Source organism: Platalea leucorodia, assembly GCF_965183815.1.
Source record: "Platalea leucorodia genome assembly, chromosome: 5".
Taxonomy (NCBI): domain Eukaryota; kingdom Metazoa; phylum Chordata; class Aves; order Pelecaniformes; family Threskiornithidae; genus Platalea; species Platalea leucorodia.
The window spans coordinates 3,590,515-3,611,036 of record NC_138827.1 but is presented as its reverse complement, the minus strand read 5'-3'; the positions used below and the strand labels follow the sequence as shown (position 1 = coordinate 3,611,036).

Sequence of the window (20,522 nt, the reverse complement as noted above, 5' to 3'; positions counted from 1 at the left end):
CCTTCTTCCATCTCCACTCTGATTCCTCAGAATACTCTAATTTCGAAACTGCTTCAGAGATTTCATTGTGGAAATCTTGCGACTTGCTGAGTTTGCTATTTTTATTCTGCTGAGTTACTCAGTCTTGTATTCATTCCAATTTTTCATTTTAATATTACAGCTCATCTGGGCATAGTACGTGCTCCGTACGTTACCCCGCAGTCATTCAGCTCTTGGTCTACTATCAGCAATGTGGATAGAAGCAGGTAAGTTAATACCTGGGCATGAAGATAAAAACATGATGAATTTACCAGAAAATTGCTCTATTGTGACAATTCTTTTCTTGAATCGCTACTATTGCCCGCTCTCCACAGCAGTCTGACTTTTAACTGCTTATATAGCAAGATGTTTCAACATATTTCACACAGCTGTTGCAAAATAACTTGAAAGCATAAAACTTAGACTGAAGTCAGTGGGAATGTCAAAATTGGAATTAGAGGGAATTTCTGGCTTATCATGAGTCTCCTGAGAACCGCACAGCCCAGAAGCAACAAGTTACAGGCAGTGTTTGTGTGCTCAGCATTGGTAACCCTACCCTCATATTAAGGACAACATTTGTAATCCACTGGAGAGGCCAACATAAGCTCCTTTTTATATGAATTTGACACTTTAGAGTAAGTTTTCCACTTAGTTTATGTTAAGCTCATGCATGGCACCAACGTCCGGAGTCAGCAGAGTACATAAATAGGTGCTTAATTTTAAGCATAAGCACACCCCCAAAATTAAGCACGTGCTCAAATCTAAATGCCTTCTTGGAACAAGGCCGTTTTATTAGTCATTTCATCCCCTGCTCAAACACCAGAAGCAGTTTCAGAAACCTTTTTGTCTCTAAATAGCTAGACTTGCCTTAGAGAGCTATGGGCGGGTTTCGCATTTAAAAAAAAAATTAATCAAATTTTCTCTTTCAGTTACATTTTTAGTTTTCACCCAGAATAATTCATGCAGGACACAGGCAACTCCTTTCCAACAAGGAGGGAGCTTTAGGAAAGAGGGTGGCCAGGAAAGGTTGTATGAACCATGCTGAGACAGTCTGTGCCCAAAGCCCCTGAAACAAAGCAGGGTCTAACCAGATGGACCAAAAACGTCAGACCTGTCCGCAGGACCGCAGCACACGAGATTTTGGGATGCCTCAGAACTGCCGCGCATGTGCAGGCCAACAACGCTGCGTGTCTGTCTTATCACGTGGCAAGAGAGCATCTTTCCAAGAGGTGCCACAACTGGCACCGCACTAAGAAAACTGGACTCCTCTGATCAGCTTTTTGGTAAGGTGCCATAGCGTTCGGTAAGAGCCATGTTTTATAGCTTTAAGACAGATATTAGCATTTCAATCACATTTCTAGAGTAACAACCTTTTCATTCAAAAATAGCTGGTGTGCCATAGAAGAAGGGTTCTCTAAGAATTAGCGAACAAGCTTTCTCAAAAGATTCAAGAGGGAGCAACAGTTTTCATTTGTAAATGCTGGACATTAATGCAGTTACAGACACAATTTTAAGCACAAGCAATCTTGTCAAATGTAAAGGATCAAATAAATGCAGACACACAACACATACTTGAGCGGAGTTAAGAGAAATTCAAATGTCTGTAAGAACAGAGCAGCAGCTCTTCAGAAGTCTCTACCAGAAGCCACCAGTGATCCCAGTGTCCGAGAACTGGACAGGTCCAGCTTCAGATACCAGCACGACCTCAGCGCAGCCGCGTCTCTCCCTTTCTGATACCAAACTGAGGATCAGCAGCCAGTAATAACACTGCGAGCCACAGTCTGAATATTGACATACAAGATCCATGCAAAATAATGGATGCAGCGAATACCTATGTAAAAACGTTAATTACAGAATGGCTTACATGTCAACATGTTAAGGGACTCCCAGGTCAGGCTCACATTCATACTCAGATTCAGGCTGTGATCCCAAGGCATGTTATATATGGAAAGGACTGCTGCAACAGGGAAGCTCGAGGATTTGGGCTTTGCCTGAAAGAAAGAAAATAGAATTCAGTGTTACCTGGTAACTGCATCTAATTTGCTATTTTGTTCAAATTGTCTTGCTCTGCTTTTTCAGTTACAGCTATAAATCACACTTTCCAAAATAACCAAACTTGCATTTTAATTTCAAGTTTTCGCTTTGCAGCTTCCCATTTCCTAGGGAAGAAACTATATTAATAAAAACGGACGAAAAATATCTTATTGTAGGTGTATGAGCACACTCAAGAATTTATAAATCTGAACTTACTTGAATCTTGACCATTTCATACACCAAAGAACAAAGTTCACAAACAAAACTCCAGGGCGTTTTTGTTGAAAATATTTCAAATGACTTTTTTCAGTATATCACAGACTTTGGGGCCCTTTGTATTGAAATTTCAAAGTTAGGAATTAAATGCCTGATTTGCAGTAGACTCTTGAATACATGCAGAAGCCAAATCTTTAAGATAAACCACAGCATAACATTAGTGTCCTGGGTACCCGCCCAACATCACTCATTTGAGTGGGCTGGTAAGTGCAGGACGCAGTCCAAGACTGAAAAACAAGCTCAACATCTTTTAAGCATTTTTTTCCCTACCTCCCCCAAAATGAGGTTTTTCTAAAAATAAAAATAAAAAATAAAAAATAAAAAATCAAAACACCACCCCCAAAACAGGCAGATAAAGAACCTCCCAAAGAGAAATTTCCACCATAGTGCTGTCCTAAATAATCTTAAAATATTGAAGAAAATCAGGCACACGTGCTGCAAACACACCAGTTTAAAGACACACAGGAGACAGACACTGGCGGTAAGTCTGATAAAAGTATTCATCCATTTAAATGGATATTATACTCAAGTTTGCAAAATGAATTTAATCAAAAATACCATCTAGCACACAACAGAGTAAGGATGCCCGTGGACATCTGAAAACTCTACGTTAGCATTGCCAAGAAAATCTGAGCTTTAACAAGCTGGTGAAGTCTGTAAAGGTCCCACAAGTTCTTTTAGATTAATGTTATAAAACTCACCTAATCGGCAAAAGCAGGAGGAAAGTCCCCAGAGCCATGGCTCCAAACTTGCACCTCTGAGCGCAAACACCTGTGATGGCGGCAGGGGCTGCTGCAGCTCCCACAGCGCCCGCCCAGGCCGCCTGCACGCAGGTGTGCCCGTTCCCACACACCTGTTACAAAGAGTTGTAATTATTTGGTGCCTTGACCAATTTTACTAGTTCTGGGCCCTGTAATAAGACCTGAGAAGAAACCTGCCGCACCCTACCGCCGCCGGAGCAGGCAGGTGAGGCGCAGGCCGCGGCGGGAAAACCCTCACAGAACGGAACGCTTCCCAGGGCAGAGCTTCGGGGAAAGCGTTCCCAATACGTTATTTCCCTGGGGAAAAAAAAGCCCCAAAAACTGAGTAGCGCTGTGGCACACGTACATTTTTCATGCTGTTTACTAGGAGGAAATTAAGCGATGAAGGGGCCAAGCGCCTGCCCTAGGGCTGTGGTGGTCGCCGCACACCACACCGCCTCCCCGCCGGACCGACCCCGAACGCCGCCCTCACCGGGCGCAGAGGGGAGGCCGAGAAACCCGCCGCATGGCTGAGGTGAGGAGACACCAGCCGAGAAACCCGCCGCATGGCTGAGGTGAGGAGACACCAGCCGAGAAACCCGCCGCATGGCTGAGGCGAGGAGACACCAGCCGCGAAACCCGCCGCATGGCTGAGGCGAGGAGACACCAGCCGCGAAACCCGCCGCATGGCTGAGGCGAGGAGACACCGTGGTGAGGAGGAGGAGGAGGAGGAGGAAAGGCTGAGCCGAGGCTGAGGTGGCCCCGCCGCCCCCCACCAGCAGCAGGGGCCTGGGTGCTGCAGCCACGACGGAACCAAGCACCGAAAAGCACCAAGAAGGGTAAATAAACTACAGCTTTGCGGAAATAGAGGGTGATCTCGCCCACCCGCTTGGTTTAGATTCTTCACCATTATTTATTTATTATCCCAGAGTGAAAAAATTCTTCGGTGCCGCTTTGCGCAGAACTAGAGCACCTGATGGAGCAGGAGCCTAAGGTAGCTGCTGTGCAACCAGCCGCCAAGACGCAGAGGGAGCGGGCCAGGCTTCGCCTGCCTCCCTCCTCAGGGCAGCGTGCCGGGAGAACGCGCTTCGGAGGCTTCGTGGAGCAAGAGGGAGAAACCACTTTGGGTTGGGTTGGTTTGGTTTTTTTATCCCCCAATGCTTTTGTGAAATCCCTGTTGTTGTCACATTTAAACGCACCATGGCTTTAGATCCAGAACAGTGTCTGTCATACACCCTGTTAATGCCATAATCCTCAGGAGATCATTGAAGCTCCTTTATTATTTTTTTTTTTTTTGGTTACAGAGACCAAGATGTTGCCTGAGGCAAAACATCCAACTGCAAAAGGACTTTCAAAAAGCCTCCTACTCACTCGTCGTTTATTCTAGGCTTGAGCCCAACTACTTTTAGCACCTCCAAACCACACAGCCACCTGTTCAAACAGACACTAGATTTTCACATTCTTCAACAACAACAACAAAAAAATTCATAACAAAAATCAATTATAAGCCGTAATAAGAAGCACTTCCTTTGAAATCAGCAGGTTTCATCATGCACCTTTTGGTGTCCTGGTTTGAAAAAGTAGCGAGACATACATTGGAGAATTTATTTCTACACTGGATTCACAGCTGGCACATCATACACGAGGGTATTCCCCTCACAAAAATACATTAAAAGTCATTCTAAAGATAACGAATTTGTATCACGTTGAAGGATCTTATAAAGAAAATGGGAACACTAAGGTTAATTTGCTATAAAATACAATTCACTTGAACTATAACACTTCACACCTTTGTCACAGCACTCGCACTTCAGTTTTTATTCCTAGGATGACAGTGTATACTCCGTTACTCACCTTTTGCTGCTCAGTTATGAAGAGTAATTAATTGGGTTTGAGTTCACAAATCACAACTCATTTCTTCAAAAAAGAACTTGTGGTTTAGACTGCCAGAAGTGCTTTCACAAACACTGCAACAAATAGCTTTTTGAAACCGCTCTGCTCTTGCTTAACAACTCCCTCTCGTAAGGCCATCAGCTGCTTTTTACTTGTTTTAACAGCTTTTATTTTGGATCCTCTTTGCATGACAAAACAAATTTTATTTCCTTCTGGCTCAAGCCTCATCAGAATTAACCAAGTTTGAACATTGTGCAAGTTCTGTCAATTAAAAATAGAAGTCCAATGGAAAGAACACTGTCAAGGCGTAACAGAAAGCAATGACATCGAAAGCAATGACATCTAATGAAGGTGGGGGTACGGGAAGGCTTCACCCGGATTTGTCATGCGAGGCCAGAGGATTTCAGGTGGTCTAATGCCCCTTCCTTACTGATTTGCGGAAATAGCGTGAGCGCATAAAGTCAGCATGCCGCTTCTGTATCTATCAACTATGATAAAAATGAGGAAAACCCACGTGTTCACGACTCAACTTGCTTATTAACAAATTAACCAAAATGTTGCTTAATAAAGATAAATAAAAATCAATGCATTAGAACAAAATTGTTTGAGGTATTAATCTTGCCTTCCTGTATTTTCTGCATCTCGGGGTGGGGAAAAAAAGGCAGGGGGAAGAAAAAAAGTGCTTCAGACATTATAAAAGCAGGGTATTCTTGCATGATTAATAGGGATTCTTTCCAACTGAGCATCATGATATTTGCTATCTATTTTCTCCCTACCGGTCACTGGTATGTAAAAGTGTAGCCGTATCTGTATGTGTTTGTTTAGTTGTATTGCAAGTGAAAGTTTTACCCAAAGGAGTTTTAACTGAAAAAATATTTAAAGGGCCCAAGCTGCAGGAAAACAACACATTTGCAAATGCGGCTCTGTGTGTAAAGAGTCCGTCTGCAAGCCAGAGAATGGCATCGATCAGAGACCTGGGCCAAGGGAGACTCTGAAAAATTTCACCTTGTGATTACATTTCTTGACTTCATTTTAACATTTCGGCCATTCGTGTGTTTGGAAACATTCCCAATGTTCTGATTTTCCGATTACAAGCACCAGGTACCAAAGGCAAAGTTTTTATTTTCAATATAATCCGTTTTAAAAACAAACAGTAACTTCAACGTAATCAAACACAAAGCACTTTCACACAAAGCAAGTCACATCCTGCATTTGTCTGGCTACAATAAGTTTAACAGAGCAAGTCACTTTGGCGCGTTCTGTAGATGATTCCATACACAAGAGAACAAACACAGGCTTTGTCTTTAAGGAAATTTAAGTATAGAAAGGGCAGCAGAAAGTTTTGCAGAATGCTTAATTAGATGGAATAGCCGCCAACATTGTGTCCCCTATTCTCAATCCATAAGAGGAATTTGAAGAGATGCAATGGACTGTGCCCATAAAACAAACCAAAGAAAACCCCACGTAATTATTTTTTTGATCAGTGTTGTTCTGCATTCTGGTGCCACCACCTCAGATTTTCCAACCGTCACTTTGTAGAAAAAAGGGGAGCTAAGGGAATAACAATTTGAAGACTTACTCACCAAACGAATATCTAGCAGGATTATCCAGACCAGACTGCTATGGATACTAAAAGAACTAAAAATCCTCCCCACCATGCAAGCAAACATCAAGTTTGGAAACACTGCATGCTTCATTGCTTCTTCTGTCTTGCTCTGATGATAAGCTGACAAGTAGTACATTTTCTGTGAAATCCAGTGGCGGGGGGGAAAATACTGCTTCACAGTAACGCATGTGACTTGCGTAAGTTAGAATCAGTGCCTGTGTCATCGGAACAGAAAATTCAATGGAGCATCACCCCGGCCCTAAGGAACATCGAAAGCATCACGGTGGTGCAGCAGCAGGCAAAAAGCACGAGCCAGCACCGCATCTTCAAAGCAGAACGCTACAAAACTACCAGCTTTTTATCTCCATCATTCTCTTCCCAGTTAGTAGCTACCGATGGAAATTCTTACGGTACAGGGAGACATATGACCAGAAACCTTTTCCAAATGCACAAGGAAGCTCTTAAACCACTTGCAGACCGACCCACACGCAGGAGCAGTTTACAAAAACTAATTAAGACAAGGCCTAGAGGTTGTATTTGTGATCCACGAAACTCCTGGATTTCAAACATGAAGTGCTGAAAGACTTTTGAAAAGTTAACTTATAGCAAATATTTACAGAAGGCACATTTGGCAAGAACAGTAAATGCAGTATTTTTTATTCGTATTTATTTTAGCTTTTTACTTTTACAGAGTTTAATACAGTGCTAGCATCATAGCCTTGTTTAAACACCTGCCTGCCTTTTCTAGACAGGTATCATTCAAATGCATAACGATGTTATTTGGACAAAGTCTGCTGCTTATGACATGGTAAAATACTTCAACCTTCAGAGCCTCATTCCCCATTTTTTGTGATCATCGCCTTAAATAAGCATATGCAGCTTAAGTTTCTGAAAACAGAATTTCCCTTTCATTTAGCAAAATCAGAGGACAAGTCTAAATAATAATCAGAGAAAATCCCTAACAAACGTATTACCTTCTTAATGAAGAAACAGTAATTAATAAACAGATCAACAATTATAAGCACAAGTCCTGTATCTGTGTTTTGCAGGTGGAATTCAAGCCTTAAGATAAAGCTGAGGTTTGTTTATGATCTATCAGTTGACTTACGTAAATGTAAAAGGAAGTTTTCCAATGCTGTAACCAAGGCTCTATGGGCATTTCCACTGAGGTGGAGAGAAGAGTACACTTCACAGACTTAGAAATCAGCAGTAAAAAACCCAGCCAAACAAAAAACACTGAAAAAATATCTATTAAAAATACCTGTAGGAACATCTTTACTGCAGAGTAGAGATATGACTAGACTTATAACTGGCAAGGAAATTCAGGTACTAGATTGAATCGCCACTGATGCACAGTAACACGAGTTGTCCATTTGGTAAAGCAGCCTCCAAGAAGGAAGAAGCCTTTAGGTTTGGTTCTCTTTCAACTAAGAAAGTTTTAAAGTGAATTTTAGTGCTCATGAAAAGATGACAACAAATCACTTCTTTTGTCAAAGAAGGGCACCTGTCTCGGAGGCAAGCAACTCCCTGCCATTTTGTTAACCGTGCTGTTGCAAAAGCATCAGCACCAGCCATGAGACTTTATAGGTCTCCACAGATGTTCTCCTCTCGGTCTGTGCTGAGACTGTAAGCAAGCACACCAGCGTGCAACATGATTGAGACAAGATTAACTGAAGAACATCACCAACCTGTTTTGCAGAAAGCAGAAGGGGAAAACATTTAGTTGCTATCAACTGGTGCTGGACTGAGCGGCCTGTAAGATTACATACACTTTTTACAGACCTAAGTCAGAATCCCCTCAAGCAAAGTCTTATCCAAACAACCTAGCAATGAACATTACGTTTGATTGGTTTCCAGGACAGGATGCACAGAAGCAACGAGAAGTCTCCACGAAGCTTCAGAAAGGGCTTGTAGAGGCGCTAACCAACTTCATCAATCAACTATCAATGTGTAAACGCTGCCTATAAACGTTTGTAAGAACCAACAAGAGTATTGCAGTTTGGACAGGTGTGATCCACATCCTTTAGGGCATCAATGCAGAAGGGAATTAAGCAACAGCCAGCTACACACCTGCAAAGAAAAAAAAAAAAAAACAAAAAACAATCCATTTTACCACTTGTTACATACTCAAGAAGGTAAAATATACTTCCTGCAAAAGCCATCAGTAACGCTGGTGCCATGAAGCTTTAGGAAGCACACACATGGCTATGGAGTCCATCGCTCCGGTGTTCTAGAGCTGCTTTAAGGTCCTATAGGACTTAAAGGCAGATGTAGGCTATTCAAACCATAGTCAGGTCCCAGACAGAATGAGAAAGCAACAAAGCTGAGAGCTCTGTTACTCCTTAGAGCTACAAAAGGTCATGGAAGAAGAGAAAAATAAAGTGCAAATTGGAATCAACCTACCCCAGCAGGCAGAGGCCACCACACGACAGCCAAGTCAAAGCTCCCGAGTCGTACGAGAGACGTGTCACTATCATCTGGTTACAGGAAGGGCAGCACATCTGAACTGGGCGGTCATAAAATACTACTGGCTGCTGCACATACACTGTCTGCACTGTAACTGAGCGGAGAAACACGCTGTTTACTCAATGGGTAAATAAGGAAACAAGGATAGTTAATCAACTTCCTCTGAGCTAGAACCAGCTACTACACTGAAATATTTGAGGCTCAGAACAATGAAATGCACAATGACAAAGAGAAATCACGATGGCATGTCCTACCGCAGAAACACACCGTCTTAAGACAGCACGAAAAACTGCAGAACGCCAAATGATGTTATTGATATTAGTGCACACCGAAGGAGTTGCAAGAATCGATTCACCTTATGCCCTTCAAAAATACTTTTGGAAGGCGGGGAGCACCTGTGAACCCCGATCTTTAATCTTCTGCACAGCACCTATTACATAGCCACTTGGCACCTCCTTAACACGAGGCAGTTTTTCAAGCTTACCAGGGTTATTCACTGGTGCAGGCTGTCCCATGTATGGGGGGGGGTTCATCCCCTTCCCCTCTGGTTTCAGGCCATGTTCTGGGACAGGATAGGGCTGCGGGTAGTTCACGTTGATTCCTGTTGTTTCCTCGTAAGAAGGTGGTGCAGACAGGACGGGGACGCCACCCGGAGCAGACATTGTACCTAAACATTAAGAGAGAGAAAATTGTAACAGAAGACGTTACTTATTGAGGGCAAGTGACAACTAATTAGGCTCTATTCAGACAGAAAGCAAGAAGATAACTAGATTAAAATGCACCTTTACCAGCATAAAATTTATTGACTGTTATTTGTTTCTGATAGTATTAAACATTAATCTTGATTTCATTGTTGGTGTTGCTTCCTTCACTCTTTCTTTTCACAGGATAGTTTTTACACATTTTCCCACCACCAATTCTTCCTTTATAAATTACAAATGCTAAAACAGGGACACTGAGCATCTTTATTAGTATACTAAGCTATGTGACAGTTTCTCCCAATTCTCCAACAACAGTATTTCAGACCCGTGTCCCCCGTTCGCCTGAAAAAAAAAACAAAACAAAAAAAAAAAAACAAAAAAAACCCACACAAACAAAAAAACCAAACGAAACAGTATGATAGAATCATAGAATGCCCTGAGCTGGGAGGGACCCACAAGGATCATCGAGTCCAACTCCTGACCCTGCATAGGACAACCCCAAAATTCACACCATGTGTCTGAGGGCGTTGTCCAAATGCTTCTTGGATGCTGTCAGGCTTGGCGCTGTGACTGCCTCCCGGGGGAGCCTGTTCCAGTGCTCCACCACCCTCGGGGTGAAGAACCCTTTCCTAATGTCCAACCTAAACCTCCCCTGGCATGTCCTCCTGCCGTTCCCTCGGGTCCTATCGCTGGTCGCCAGGGAGAAGAGATCAGCGCCTGCCTCTCCTCCTTCCCTCGTGAGGAAGCTGTAGACCGTGATGAGGTCTCCCTTCAGTCTCCTCTTCTCCAGATGAGCAGACCAAGTGACTTCAGCCGCTCCTCGTACGGCTTCCCCTCTAAACCCTTCACCATCTTCGTGGCTCTCCTCTGGACAAGGGCCACGTGGTAGTTGCTAACTAACATGAACCTGGTTTGTGGTAGAGCTCAAATATTTTAAAAAGATTATTTATCTCTACTGCGGTTTGAAATAAAAAAATATTTATATTGAAGGAAAAAGAAACCCCAAACAATTAAGTGCATCCAACTCAACTCAAAGTTCAAATATGTCTAAGGTTGCCATTTTTGCTGCTTACCAAAGTTTCAATGAGTTTGTTAATGCAACTTTCCTCCACCAGTTGTTATTTCATTACAGAGTGTAAGAATGCTAACCATCGCCTTCTCCCAAAGTGGAAAGAAATGACTGTTATTTCAACACAGACTTCCTCTCTTCCTCCCTGCCTCCCCACTTGCTATATTCTGCCCACCAAGCTCTTTACTGAACAATCTCATGGCATCAGTGCTTATTAAGCATCTCCCTTTTTCCCTTCCTCCTGAGGACCACCAGACAGCTCTGAGAGCCACACTCCCTTCTCTGTTGTTGCACATTCAATCCCTCTGTCTACACGCAAGTCTCTTCACTCAGTACAATCTGGGAAGGGCAACCTGTATCTGGAATATTAATTCTATGTTCTTATAGGAATATAGACGCTATAATTAACCATAGCACTAGTATGAATAAAAGAAATAAAAGAAATTGCACTGGGGGGGGGGGGGGACGGGGACATGGGGACACGGACATGTTAAGAAATAAAAATACCCACAACAATATAGCGTTGTTTTCAAAGCTTGCTGCTTTGAGAACAGCAGCTTGCTGCATATATGCAGTGTCTTGTGGTGGAACTACGCTGTAACTTGGCTGCCCAACGTGCAGAGTCACTGCACAGAAGGACAAGGAAAAGAAGAGCGAAGAATCAAAGAGAGTAACATTGTCCATGAAGACCTTTCTGGATTTCCGGCCCAGAAGACGGGGGGCGGAAAATCTCAGTATAAAACCTAGCTAATCCTTAAATTGTTAAATTGCCTTTGGGGAATTTAGTTCCTGAGAAAACGGAAGATCTCAATTTCTTTCACCCTGAAATCAATACACAGTCACAGCAGACAGCGGAGGAACAACAGTCAGTGGAGAACCAACCTACAGCAATTGTGCGACGACCTATTGCGCAAGTTTCCCACACAGCGGCCTGAATAAGCCTTTTACTTTTAAGTTAGAATGATTACTTTATCAAGGGATTTATTATTCCAAAGTAGAGATAACTGTTGTGAAACTCTGCATCTACAACCACCTTCTCCCAGATTACTTCATTCCATTCTGTTTAGGTGTGCAGATGAAGACCAGAATTTGTTTGCTGTTTCCAGTACCACTGTAATGCTTAAAAGCACCAGTTTAACAACCAGTTGCATCATTCCGATTCCAGGACAGAACGTAGCTATTCTGTGCACAGATCTTGAACTTTTCCACTGCCCGTTCTGGAAAAGGATCTTCTCATCACCATTTCAAGACATTTGGGTAACAGTCACCCTGAGGTCAAAGCATCCCGGACTTCTAAATTAACATATGGGGTCCTACTATTAGTGAGCTATGAAAGAACTGCCCAACGAACCTCTCTTTTCATTTAGCCTCCTAAAAATCTGGCTTTTTGTACTGTTTAAAATGCACCTCTTTGCACCTACCACCCAATAAATATATCACATTCTTCATTCAGAAGAACTGAGCACTTCACCAGACCAGAAGCTGAATATGAGCTGACAGTGCCATGAAAATGGCCAACACCATGCAGGGATGCGTAAGCAAAACCAGGATCTGCATGACAGCTGAAAGAGGTGAACAGGTTCCAGAGAAAAGCACCAAGAACAATCATAAAGGCTAGAAAAGAGGACTTCTGAGAAAAAGCCAAAGAAATGGAGTTTCCTTAGTTTCAAAAGACCAGGGAGAATAATGAAGACAGACAGGTAGCAATGAAGAAGAACTAAACTAACTCCTCCGAGAGTAAACTTTAAGGAAAACTGTAAAAAAAAACACCTTTAAAAAATAATAAGCTTTTCCCTATGTCTAGTAATAAGACTATTTAAGCACTAGATAAATTGGCAAGAGAGTTGTGGAGCTGTAAGAACAGTTACACATGTCAGAAATTATAAATCATTCAGCATTAAGTGGATTAGAGAACCTCTTCACATCCCTTCCAACTGTATTTTCCATTATTTCAACACTTGCTTTTGAAAAATAAATGCAACGTCTTTTAATTTGAAACACCTACTTTTTTGTACGCTCTTTCAGCAGCGAGATGCTACATGTTCTGAAGAAAGTAAGGCCCAATCCTGAACAAACTGCTTGCAAACCAGCCCCCTGCCTCTAGCGCTCATTGCAAGACTGGGTCTAGAATGAACTGCAAACCAGCTTCCTCTACTTATAAAAACAAACCAAAACCCCCCAGAAAACACAAATCAGAAAACCAAACCAACCACGATTATGAAGAGTTCCTGAGTATCAAACTCATTCAAGCTTCAGACAAGAGAGTAACTGCAGTAAATTGATATGGCAATAATTATTAACCCAAGGATTAGATAATAATGAAAACAAAGGTGAGAGGGACATTCTAGAAAGGATTTTCAGCGGTTTAGCTTAGGCAAGACTTACAGCCTGGCTTAGTAGTAAACTGCGTGTTGTACTTCCCTATGCAATCTCTTAAGGCACTAATAGACTTACCATAGTTTCCCTTTGCACTTTGCTCCCTGCAAATAGGCACAGAGCAGCTTATAACTTTAATCACAGTATGTTTCACAGATACAGTCTTATATAAAATACCACTGATAGAGACGTGCCTGGAAAGAGCGACTAATGCATAATGCCTGATTACAAAGACGACGAAAGATTACAAACCAAGACCAGATCGTATAAAGTGATACAGAATCTCAAGCATCCATATAGGATAGGGAAGATTTGAATTGCTCACACCTTAACAAACTACACCCAGCACCTTACAAAGCAGAAGGAATTTACTAATTGAAAGATAAACAGGCACAAAAGCAAGCTGATGGCAGGAGAAACTGAACCCACAAGTTTTGTCTTCTTAAAGCAGATGAGATCCAAAGTGCCGCTCCCAAATAATTCAAAAGGGAAGACTGTTTGGTGACAGGTACCTGACTGCAAAAAAAGAAAGGGTAAGGCGGGTAAGAGGGAAGTCAAATACACCAGAAAAGTATCTGGAGGTAGCATACCTGCAAACCATCAGGCAACATTCAAGCTATCTCAAACCAGGATAGGCAAACACTGAAAGACCAACAAGCACACTAAATGCAAGGCTGGGCTTTCTGCACTGATACACAAGAAGTTTCCATTTACATCTGGAAGTTTCAGATCCAAATGCCACTAAGCACAGAGAACTGAGCAGTTCTAGGTTCTCTTCCCAGAATCTCACCACTCTTTTGCTTTGAGTCTTTAGAAATGCACGTGGTGAAACAAAGGCCAACGGCTTCAGCTCCCCATCCCATGTCATTCCTCTGCTCCTCCTACAAATCCTCTTCTATTCCAGGTGCACAACGGTAAGGCGGACACCGACTCACTGGGCCCAGCTGCACTCTAACTTTGGGCAGAGGAGTCACTAGACGCCAGAGGAGAATAAATAAAGCAGTAAAAGCACCAGTTCCCTCCTCCAGATTTTTCTTTTTTGTTCATTTGCTCAAGAGAAAGAATCACAAGTACTCAGAGCTGCAAGCACTTTTCTCCGCCCAAATAACTTCCTTCACAAGCACACATCGGAACAACATCGGCACGGGGCAAAGAACCCTTCCAGTTCATTCCTTTCTGCTGAGGTCTAGTGCTCTGCATACGGAACAAAGTTGGCATAAAGGGAGGGGAAAGGCTGGTAGAAGCCACAGCACTCACAAACCACTCTATTCAAATGAAACCAGATTAGCTACGTGTGCTAGCTGGAGACCAGGAAGAGATGTAACAAATTCCACCGACGGAATGATGCATGGATACCCTCCTCTCCAACGGAGAGCGCAGCACAGCTCGATGTCACTTTTACAACTGCACTAAAGCCACATGAATTTTGGGGAATGGAAGCCTTTTGAAACTGCTGAATACTTAGTAAAACTCGGTGGTGCGCAGCAGTTTTTGCAGGGTTTTGCATTTTGCAAAACCATATTGCAGCTAATTCAAACACTCCCCTCCATCTTAACTCCCGAACTCTTAACTCCATGCAGCCGCCTGAAACCAGAAGCAGGGTCTGCGGGTGCTCCCTACCCAGAAGCGCCAGTTTTAACACAGCAAGAGAATTTGCAGGCTGTACCTGAGAAAAAAAGCACAACACTGGCTAAACTTTCCTTTTATCTTGCTATTGGAGAAAGTGAATTAAGTGAATCAGAACCTCTGAAGTAACTTATCTGAAGAACTTATTAACTAAGCATTCATTATAAAGCCAAGATTTCTCACAGCCTTCTATCATGGGCTTCAGGGCTTGTATCTGACTAAAATCATCCAAGACAAAACTTTGACTTGAAACTAGAAGTATGCTCAGAGGCAGCTACACACTGCAGACGGATTCAGCAGGGTTCTATCTCATCAGAGAAGACAACTCTCCAATAACGTTTATGTAATTAATTAAAATACAGGCTATGAGCTACACAGTTTTTTTTAAACAGCTGCATAGCGTTCCTCAGTATGCCCTCCCACAACACGGGTTTGTAAGAAGTTGGGCAGTTTCTACAGAGTGCTAACTGAAGTATCAAACTGTAAAACCTAGTGTAGATGAGGAAGACTCTCACTCTGGCCTTCTTCATCAAGTTGAATACAGACATTACAGAGAAAATAAGAAAGAACATATGTTTATCACGGTCCAGAAGCTACACGGGTCTGTCTTAACGTGCCCAGAACAACAGGCTGCCCTGTGACAACCTACACCTGCTACATCTGCCAGATAATACATACTCACACGTTAACTTATACCATTGTCTGTTCCAGGAAGGGAAATGTATTCACGATTCCCTTCCTCCCAAGGGGCAGATTTAGTGCAAGAACCTTAGGGCGCCATTATCTGCATCATGCTGCCGAACACAGAGATGCACAAAGCTACAGGGCTGCAGTCACCTTCCCCTTCCCTCCTCACACCGCGCTCACGATGCAGACCAGTCAGGGTCAGTCTGGCTCACGTGCCTTTCGTGCATTTTCACCTAGTGACAATCACCAGAACTACAAATTGTCCTCTCCACACCCAAAAGCAAACACGTATTTATGACCATTTTCTCACCATAGGATGCATCCCCCATCTTCTGAGAATTTTTTATATTGCCCAGATCGATATGTTAACGTTACGTAGTTTAAAACTGCAGCCTTTTTCTGAAGACAGGATGCAAACGTGTATTCTAAGAATGCAGAGAAATACCTTTTGCCCAAGGACAAACAGAAAAAAGAAAAAAACTGGGAGGGGGAACAAGTCAAAAGTGGAAAGGTAAGTCAAGTCATTCATGCCTTACCCAACAATTACAGATGAACCATTAGGCAACAATTTTTTTTAATCCCAGTGTTTCCTGACCTGCACAAGAGTCTAGTAGAAATGGATTCCACAGCAGCACACAGGTAACAGCACCATAAGGATAGCTGTGGGTAGATGATCTCTCTGCCCCTTATCAGGAGGGGAGAAAAGGCCTGTGCCATCCTCACACTAACACACCACGCGAGGAGAAGCTTACGGGCAGAAGTGTTGCTCCTGGGAGGCTGCAGAAGATGGAGACTGTAGAGTCCCCTGTCCAGCCAAACCTGAGCCTGGCACCTGCTTTTAATGCAATAGCAAGTACCGCTCTTCTAAGAATGGAAGAGCAAATACACTTACTACCTTACAGAACAATTTTCCTTATCTGAAATCTCCCTTAGCCACTCAGGTACAGACCAAAAATGTTCTGCTTGCTTTTAAATAGGCTCCCCTGAAACGAAATAATTATGTCTGTATTTGCGTGAAGTCCTTCCGAAACAAACTTTAGTATAAAGAAAATATAATTGTTAGTTTAAATCACAGTGTATGCCTGTCATAAGAAATTTTTATAAAAGATAAGCATAGTTAGCTATATGTAAGTTTGAACTAGAACGTTTTCATTGTTTGGTATGGATTTACAACTTTTCTGGTTTTAGCAAAAGAAATTTATATCCTTAAACCAGTGCAATAGCAAACGTCCTAAATCAATCTAAGACTATTTCTACCAAAAGGAAGATCCACCTTGCCTCTTCGGCTGCCTACCACCATGGAGCGAGTTTTCAGCCATATCAGTACGAGTTCCCAGCCACACAATAGCATAAATGCTAGTGGTACATGGGGAGATGGCAACAGCATTCATGCAAGGGCACATAAGCAGATCGCGAAACCAGACCCAGCATCTCAGACCATCTGTTTTTACTTTCACAGAGCATCATTCCAAAACTCAGAATCAATACATATGCACTCTCAGCAAGAGGAGGGACGTTTCCGTTACGCACATCTTTTGGGATGACTTAGAAAAGTACATAGTTTATTTTTATCTTCCACTGTAAAGAACGTTGCTGAATGTAAATTTATCTGAACGCGCTACATCAAATTGCTTTCTAGAGAATTTTTACTGAGAGGTACAACACACTAGCAAAGATGCCATGCAAGACAAGGCAAGGACACGAAAACAAAGGAAGCCTGTATCTGGCTATCCAAGTGATGAACAAGGTGGCAATATCATCAAGAAAGCATACTTTTTATAACAGCGTAAGAAATGATTATTTTCTTAGATTTCTTAGTTTTCATTTTTTCGGGGACTTTTATTGAATGGTATATATGTTGGATGAAAAGAGACAAGACATATGTGAATTCAGTCATTCACGTTTGGGTGCAAGACAGCAGATCTCAAGCAGGGACACACTAGCTTCTACCCAGGATGAAGACACAGTGCTGGGCATCACCTGCTGGGAGCACAGCAGAGGAGCTGGCAGGAGAAACGAGGCTGGGGGAAGGCTGCAAAACAGCATGGCGTGTGAGGGGCTTCAGCTGAGCAAGGGAGCAGACACCACTGAGAACAAAACCAGAAGATGCACATGGCTGCCAGGAGCACAAGAGCCAAGCCACTCTCTCCCTGCCATAGCCATCCAGCCCTGAAAGCTTGCAGCTTGTCTCAGAAACTCCTGCCAGACTCTCAGCTCCTGCTGCTCTATCCCCAACCCAACCGCCTTCTCCTGGATATAATACCCTTCTCTTATCCTCAATTTGAAAGACATTACCCTAAGCAGGCCTCAAAGTGCAGAGCACAGCACAGCCTGTACTGGGCAGGGAGAGAAATATGGGGGAAAGAAGTCTCAGGCACTAAGAAAATTTAAAAAACAAAACAAAAAAAAAATTAAAAAGAGGTTCGACTTACTTTGATTGTTGCACGTTTGTTACACACGGAAGAAAGTTGCTGGCTAGAGACAACTGTGGTATCTGATCTTTTAAGTCCAGGAAAAGACCCACCGGGAATACCAGCAGAATCTGTAGGCAACACACACAAGGGCAAAGAAAGGATTAGTCGGAAGGAAACAGAAGCTACGACTGGACAGCTTTTACCAGCAGCAAACAAAAGGTACGGTAAACGAGCCAGATAATAAAGCAGAATTTCCCCATCAGGGCTGTAGTTGGCTGTAAATAATTCTGTAACAGAAGTAGGAACACACTTTGAAACAGAAATCCGCAACAGAGTACAAAAAGGGCTTTGAACAACCTCACCTAAGCAGGTCCTAAGCAGGCGGCTGATCCAAATGACCTCTGGAAACCTCTTGTCCAACGTAATTTACTCTATAATAACCCAGAAAACAGAAGTTAGCTTACTGTACTAGAAAAAGATTACAAAGGTCCAGTTCTGTTTTTATTCATACACTAAAGACTAAATCCTAAGTTTTGTCAAAACTGATGCAAAAGGTACCAGTACAACGTAAACAAAACAAATTCATTTGCTTTAATGACTTCTTCACTGAGGACAGTTCTCCAGAAAACTGCCTGAACTGCTGGGCTGTCTCCACTGCTGCCAGCTTGGTTCAGGTCAGAGCAGCACTAATTCATCCCAGGTACAGAGACTGGCGGCAGCAGCAATAGGAACTGTGTGGCTATTGAATACTGCTTCTGCCCCCGGTACTGTTGTACACCTAGCGGAATGCAGATTCCAGATCAGTATCTTGATATCAAAAGGAAGTTGGGTTTTATTAGTGGACTTCACTTCCCCAACCCCCCCCCCTTACTTCACAAGACATAATGTAAATATATCCATTTAGGAATTTCAGATCATTTTAAGACAAGCTTGATTTTCTTGCTTTTTTGTGAGATGCTCTAGGAACTCCAGTCTATCACGGTTCCAAACTTTGTAACACGTTTTAGCCTTAACTCATAACCAGCTTCTCCTGTGCCTACCTCATCCTTTAAGCGGTTATGTATCCTAATGTTTGTCTCATATACCTCTACTACCGTAACTTCTCAACTAGAGCTCTCAACCACTGCCTCCTGTCTGGTAAACCTCAGCTGGGCTTACAACGTCCATGTCGCCTCCTCACCACTCGTGTCTGTATCGGTCCATGTCAATGCTGCTCTCCAGGATCACCCATCTCTTCCTTTCCACCCTGTGCCTCGGAATAATCAACACGGAGCTCAGTTATGCAGCCAGTCACCCTCAGTGCCTCTGCAGCCGTACGGGCCAATGCCTCTGCTAAGTCAGTAGCCAGTACTTCCTTTCCTTATCATATATACCACCTACACACCTGTCCGCATACCAAAAAGAAAAAAAGTAATCTAAAATTGTTGTTGGTTCCTGCTCTAGTAAGCTATTTATTCAGCCTTTCGCTCACTTACCATCCAAGAATCTCTCCCTTAAACCTTCAACTACAAGGATAAGGCTCTGTGGACACACATCCCCAGACTGCAAACCTCAAAGAAAATGTTATTTCTAAGCAACATAAACAAGTTCATTGGTAATCCATGACTGCTTTTCTCCAACCAAGCCAATTCCTGTACCTGTTTCCACAGTCATTCTTCAAAGTTTTAAAATAGGCCTCAGGTAGCATCTCCTGATTTTACACTTTTTCTGACCATGTCTCTCAAGTCAAAAAGCCCTTTCAACACCTGAAAGCTGCCTACAGAGAACTTTGCAGGTACAAAAGACAACAAGCAAAGACAAAGAATTTCAGGCTCAAGTATCCATTAGGGCTGGAGTCACTCCGTCCACACAAAGTACGGCTAAGACCCAGCGCACAAGCTTCCCAACAATGACACAAGCCTCTCTGCCTTCCTGGAGCGCGGAAAAGCCTCTGGAATACTGCCGATTGCCTTCCTCACACGACACAGCTTTCATCAGGGTTTCAGTGAAGTCTATAAACGTTTCTATAAAGAACCTGTCACACGTTTGTTCGCTCTTCCAGGTTACGCAGCACTAATCTGCTGCACTGGAGGCACGGTAACACATCAGTAAACACTACTAATGTTTATACACTTCAGTACTCCCTCAGTCTTCCCAGCAGACTAAGCAGAAACCCGGAAAGGTTTATTAGAAAGGGAATTGTGTACTCAGTCCAGCGTGGGTTTCACAGCAGCCACGTAGCTAGGACAAACACCGAGGCTGGTACAGAAGGACAGATGTGGCTGTAGGCGCGGTGTGTACACAGGAACAGCAACTGTAGTAACCCACCGCTTCCTTGAGAACAGGCATTGCTCTTTCACACCATTCTCATACTCACACCGCAGCTTTGGCAGACTGAAGAGGGAACAAGACAGCAGTCAAAGATGACTAAACTCAGTATTTTTTGTGATGATATTTGTAGTATCAAATATTCCACAGCTATATTTTTAAAAACCACTGACCTCCTGCTTTCTTTAGAAAAGAAGTTTCCCCTTGTGACTAAACTACAGAGCTGAACGCTGATCAACTGCCCCAGTCAGGGCCACTTCTGCTGCACAGACACTGCGCAACCAAAGACCACCCTCACCTCTGCTGTAC

The 20,522-nt window shown here is 43.0% G+C and overlaps 1 protein-coding gene across 7 annotated transcripts in view; it reads right to left on the bottom strand.

The window, feature by feature from the left end:
• Window positions 1–7,224: 7,224 nt before the first annotated feature.
• LITAF (lipopolysaccharide induced TNF factor) overlaps window positions 7,225–20,522 on the bottom strand; it is a 36,642-nt gene continuing 23,344 nt past the window's right edge. For 4 of the 7 annotated variants that reach the window (XM_082313965.1, XM_082313964.1, XM_082313963.1 and 1 more), the window contains exons 2-6: window positions 18,269–18,337; window positions 17,925–18,034; window positions 9,518–9,700; window positions 8,971–9,127; window positions 7,225–8,637 (exon numbers count right to left, since the gene is read on the bottom strand). In XM_082313965.1, the coding sequence (XP_082170091.1) occupies window positions 8,529–8,637; window positions 8,971–9,127; window positions 9,518–9,695 (444 nt within the window). In that variant the 5' untranslated portion in view covers window positions 9,696–9,700; window positions 17,925–18,034; window positions 18,269–18,337 and the 3' untranslated portion in view covers window positions 7,225–8,528. The remainder of the gene's footprint in view (window positions 8,638–8,970; window positions 9,128–9,517; window positions 9,701–17,924; window positions 18,035–18,268; window positions 18,338–20,522) is intronic. The other 3 variants (XM_082313967.1, XM_082313968.1, XM_082313966.1) reach the window with 2 other exon arrangements.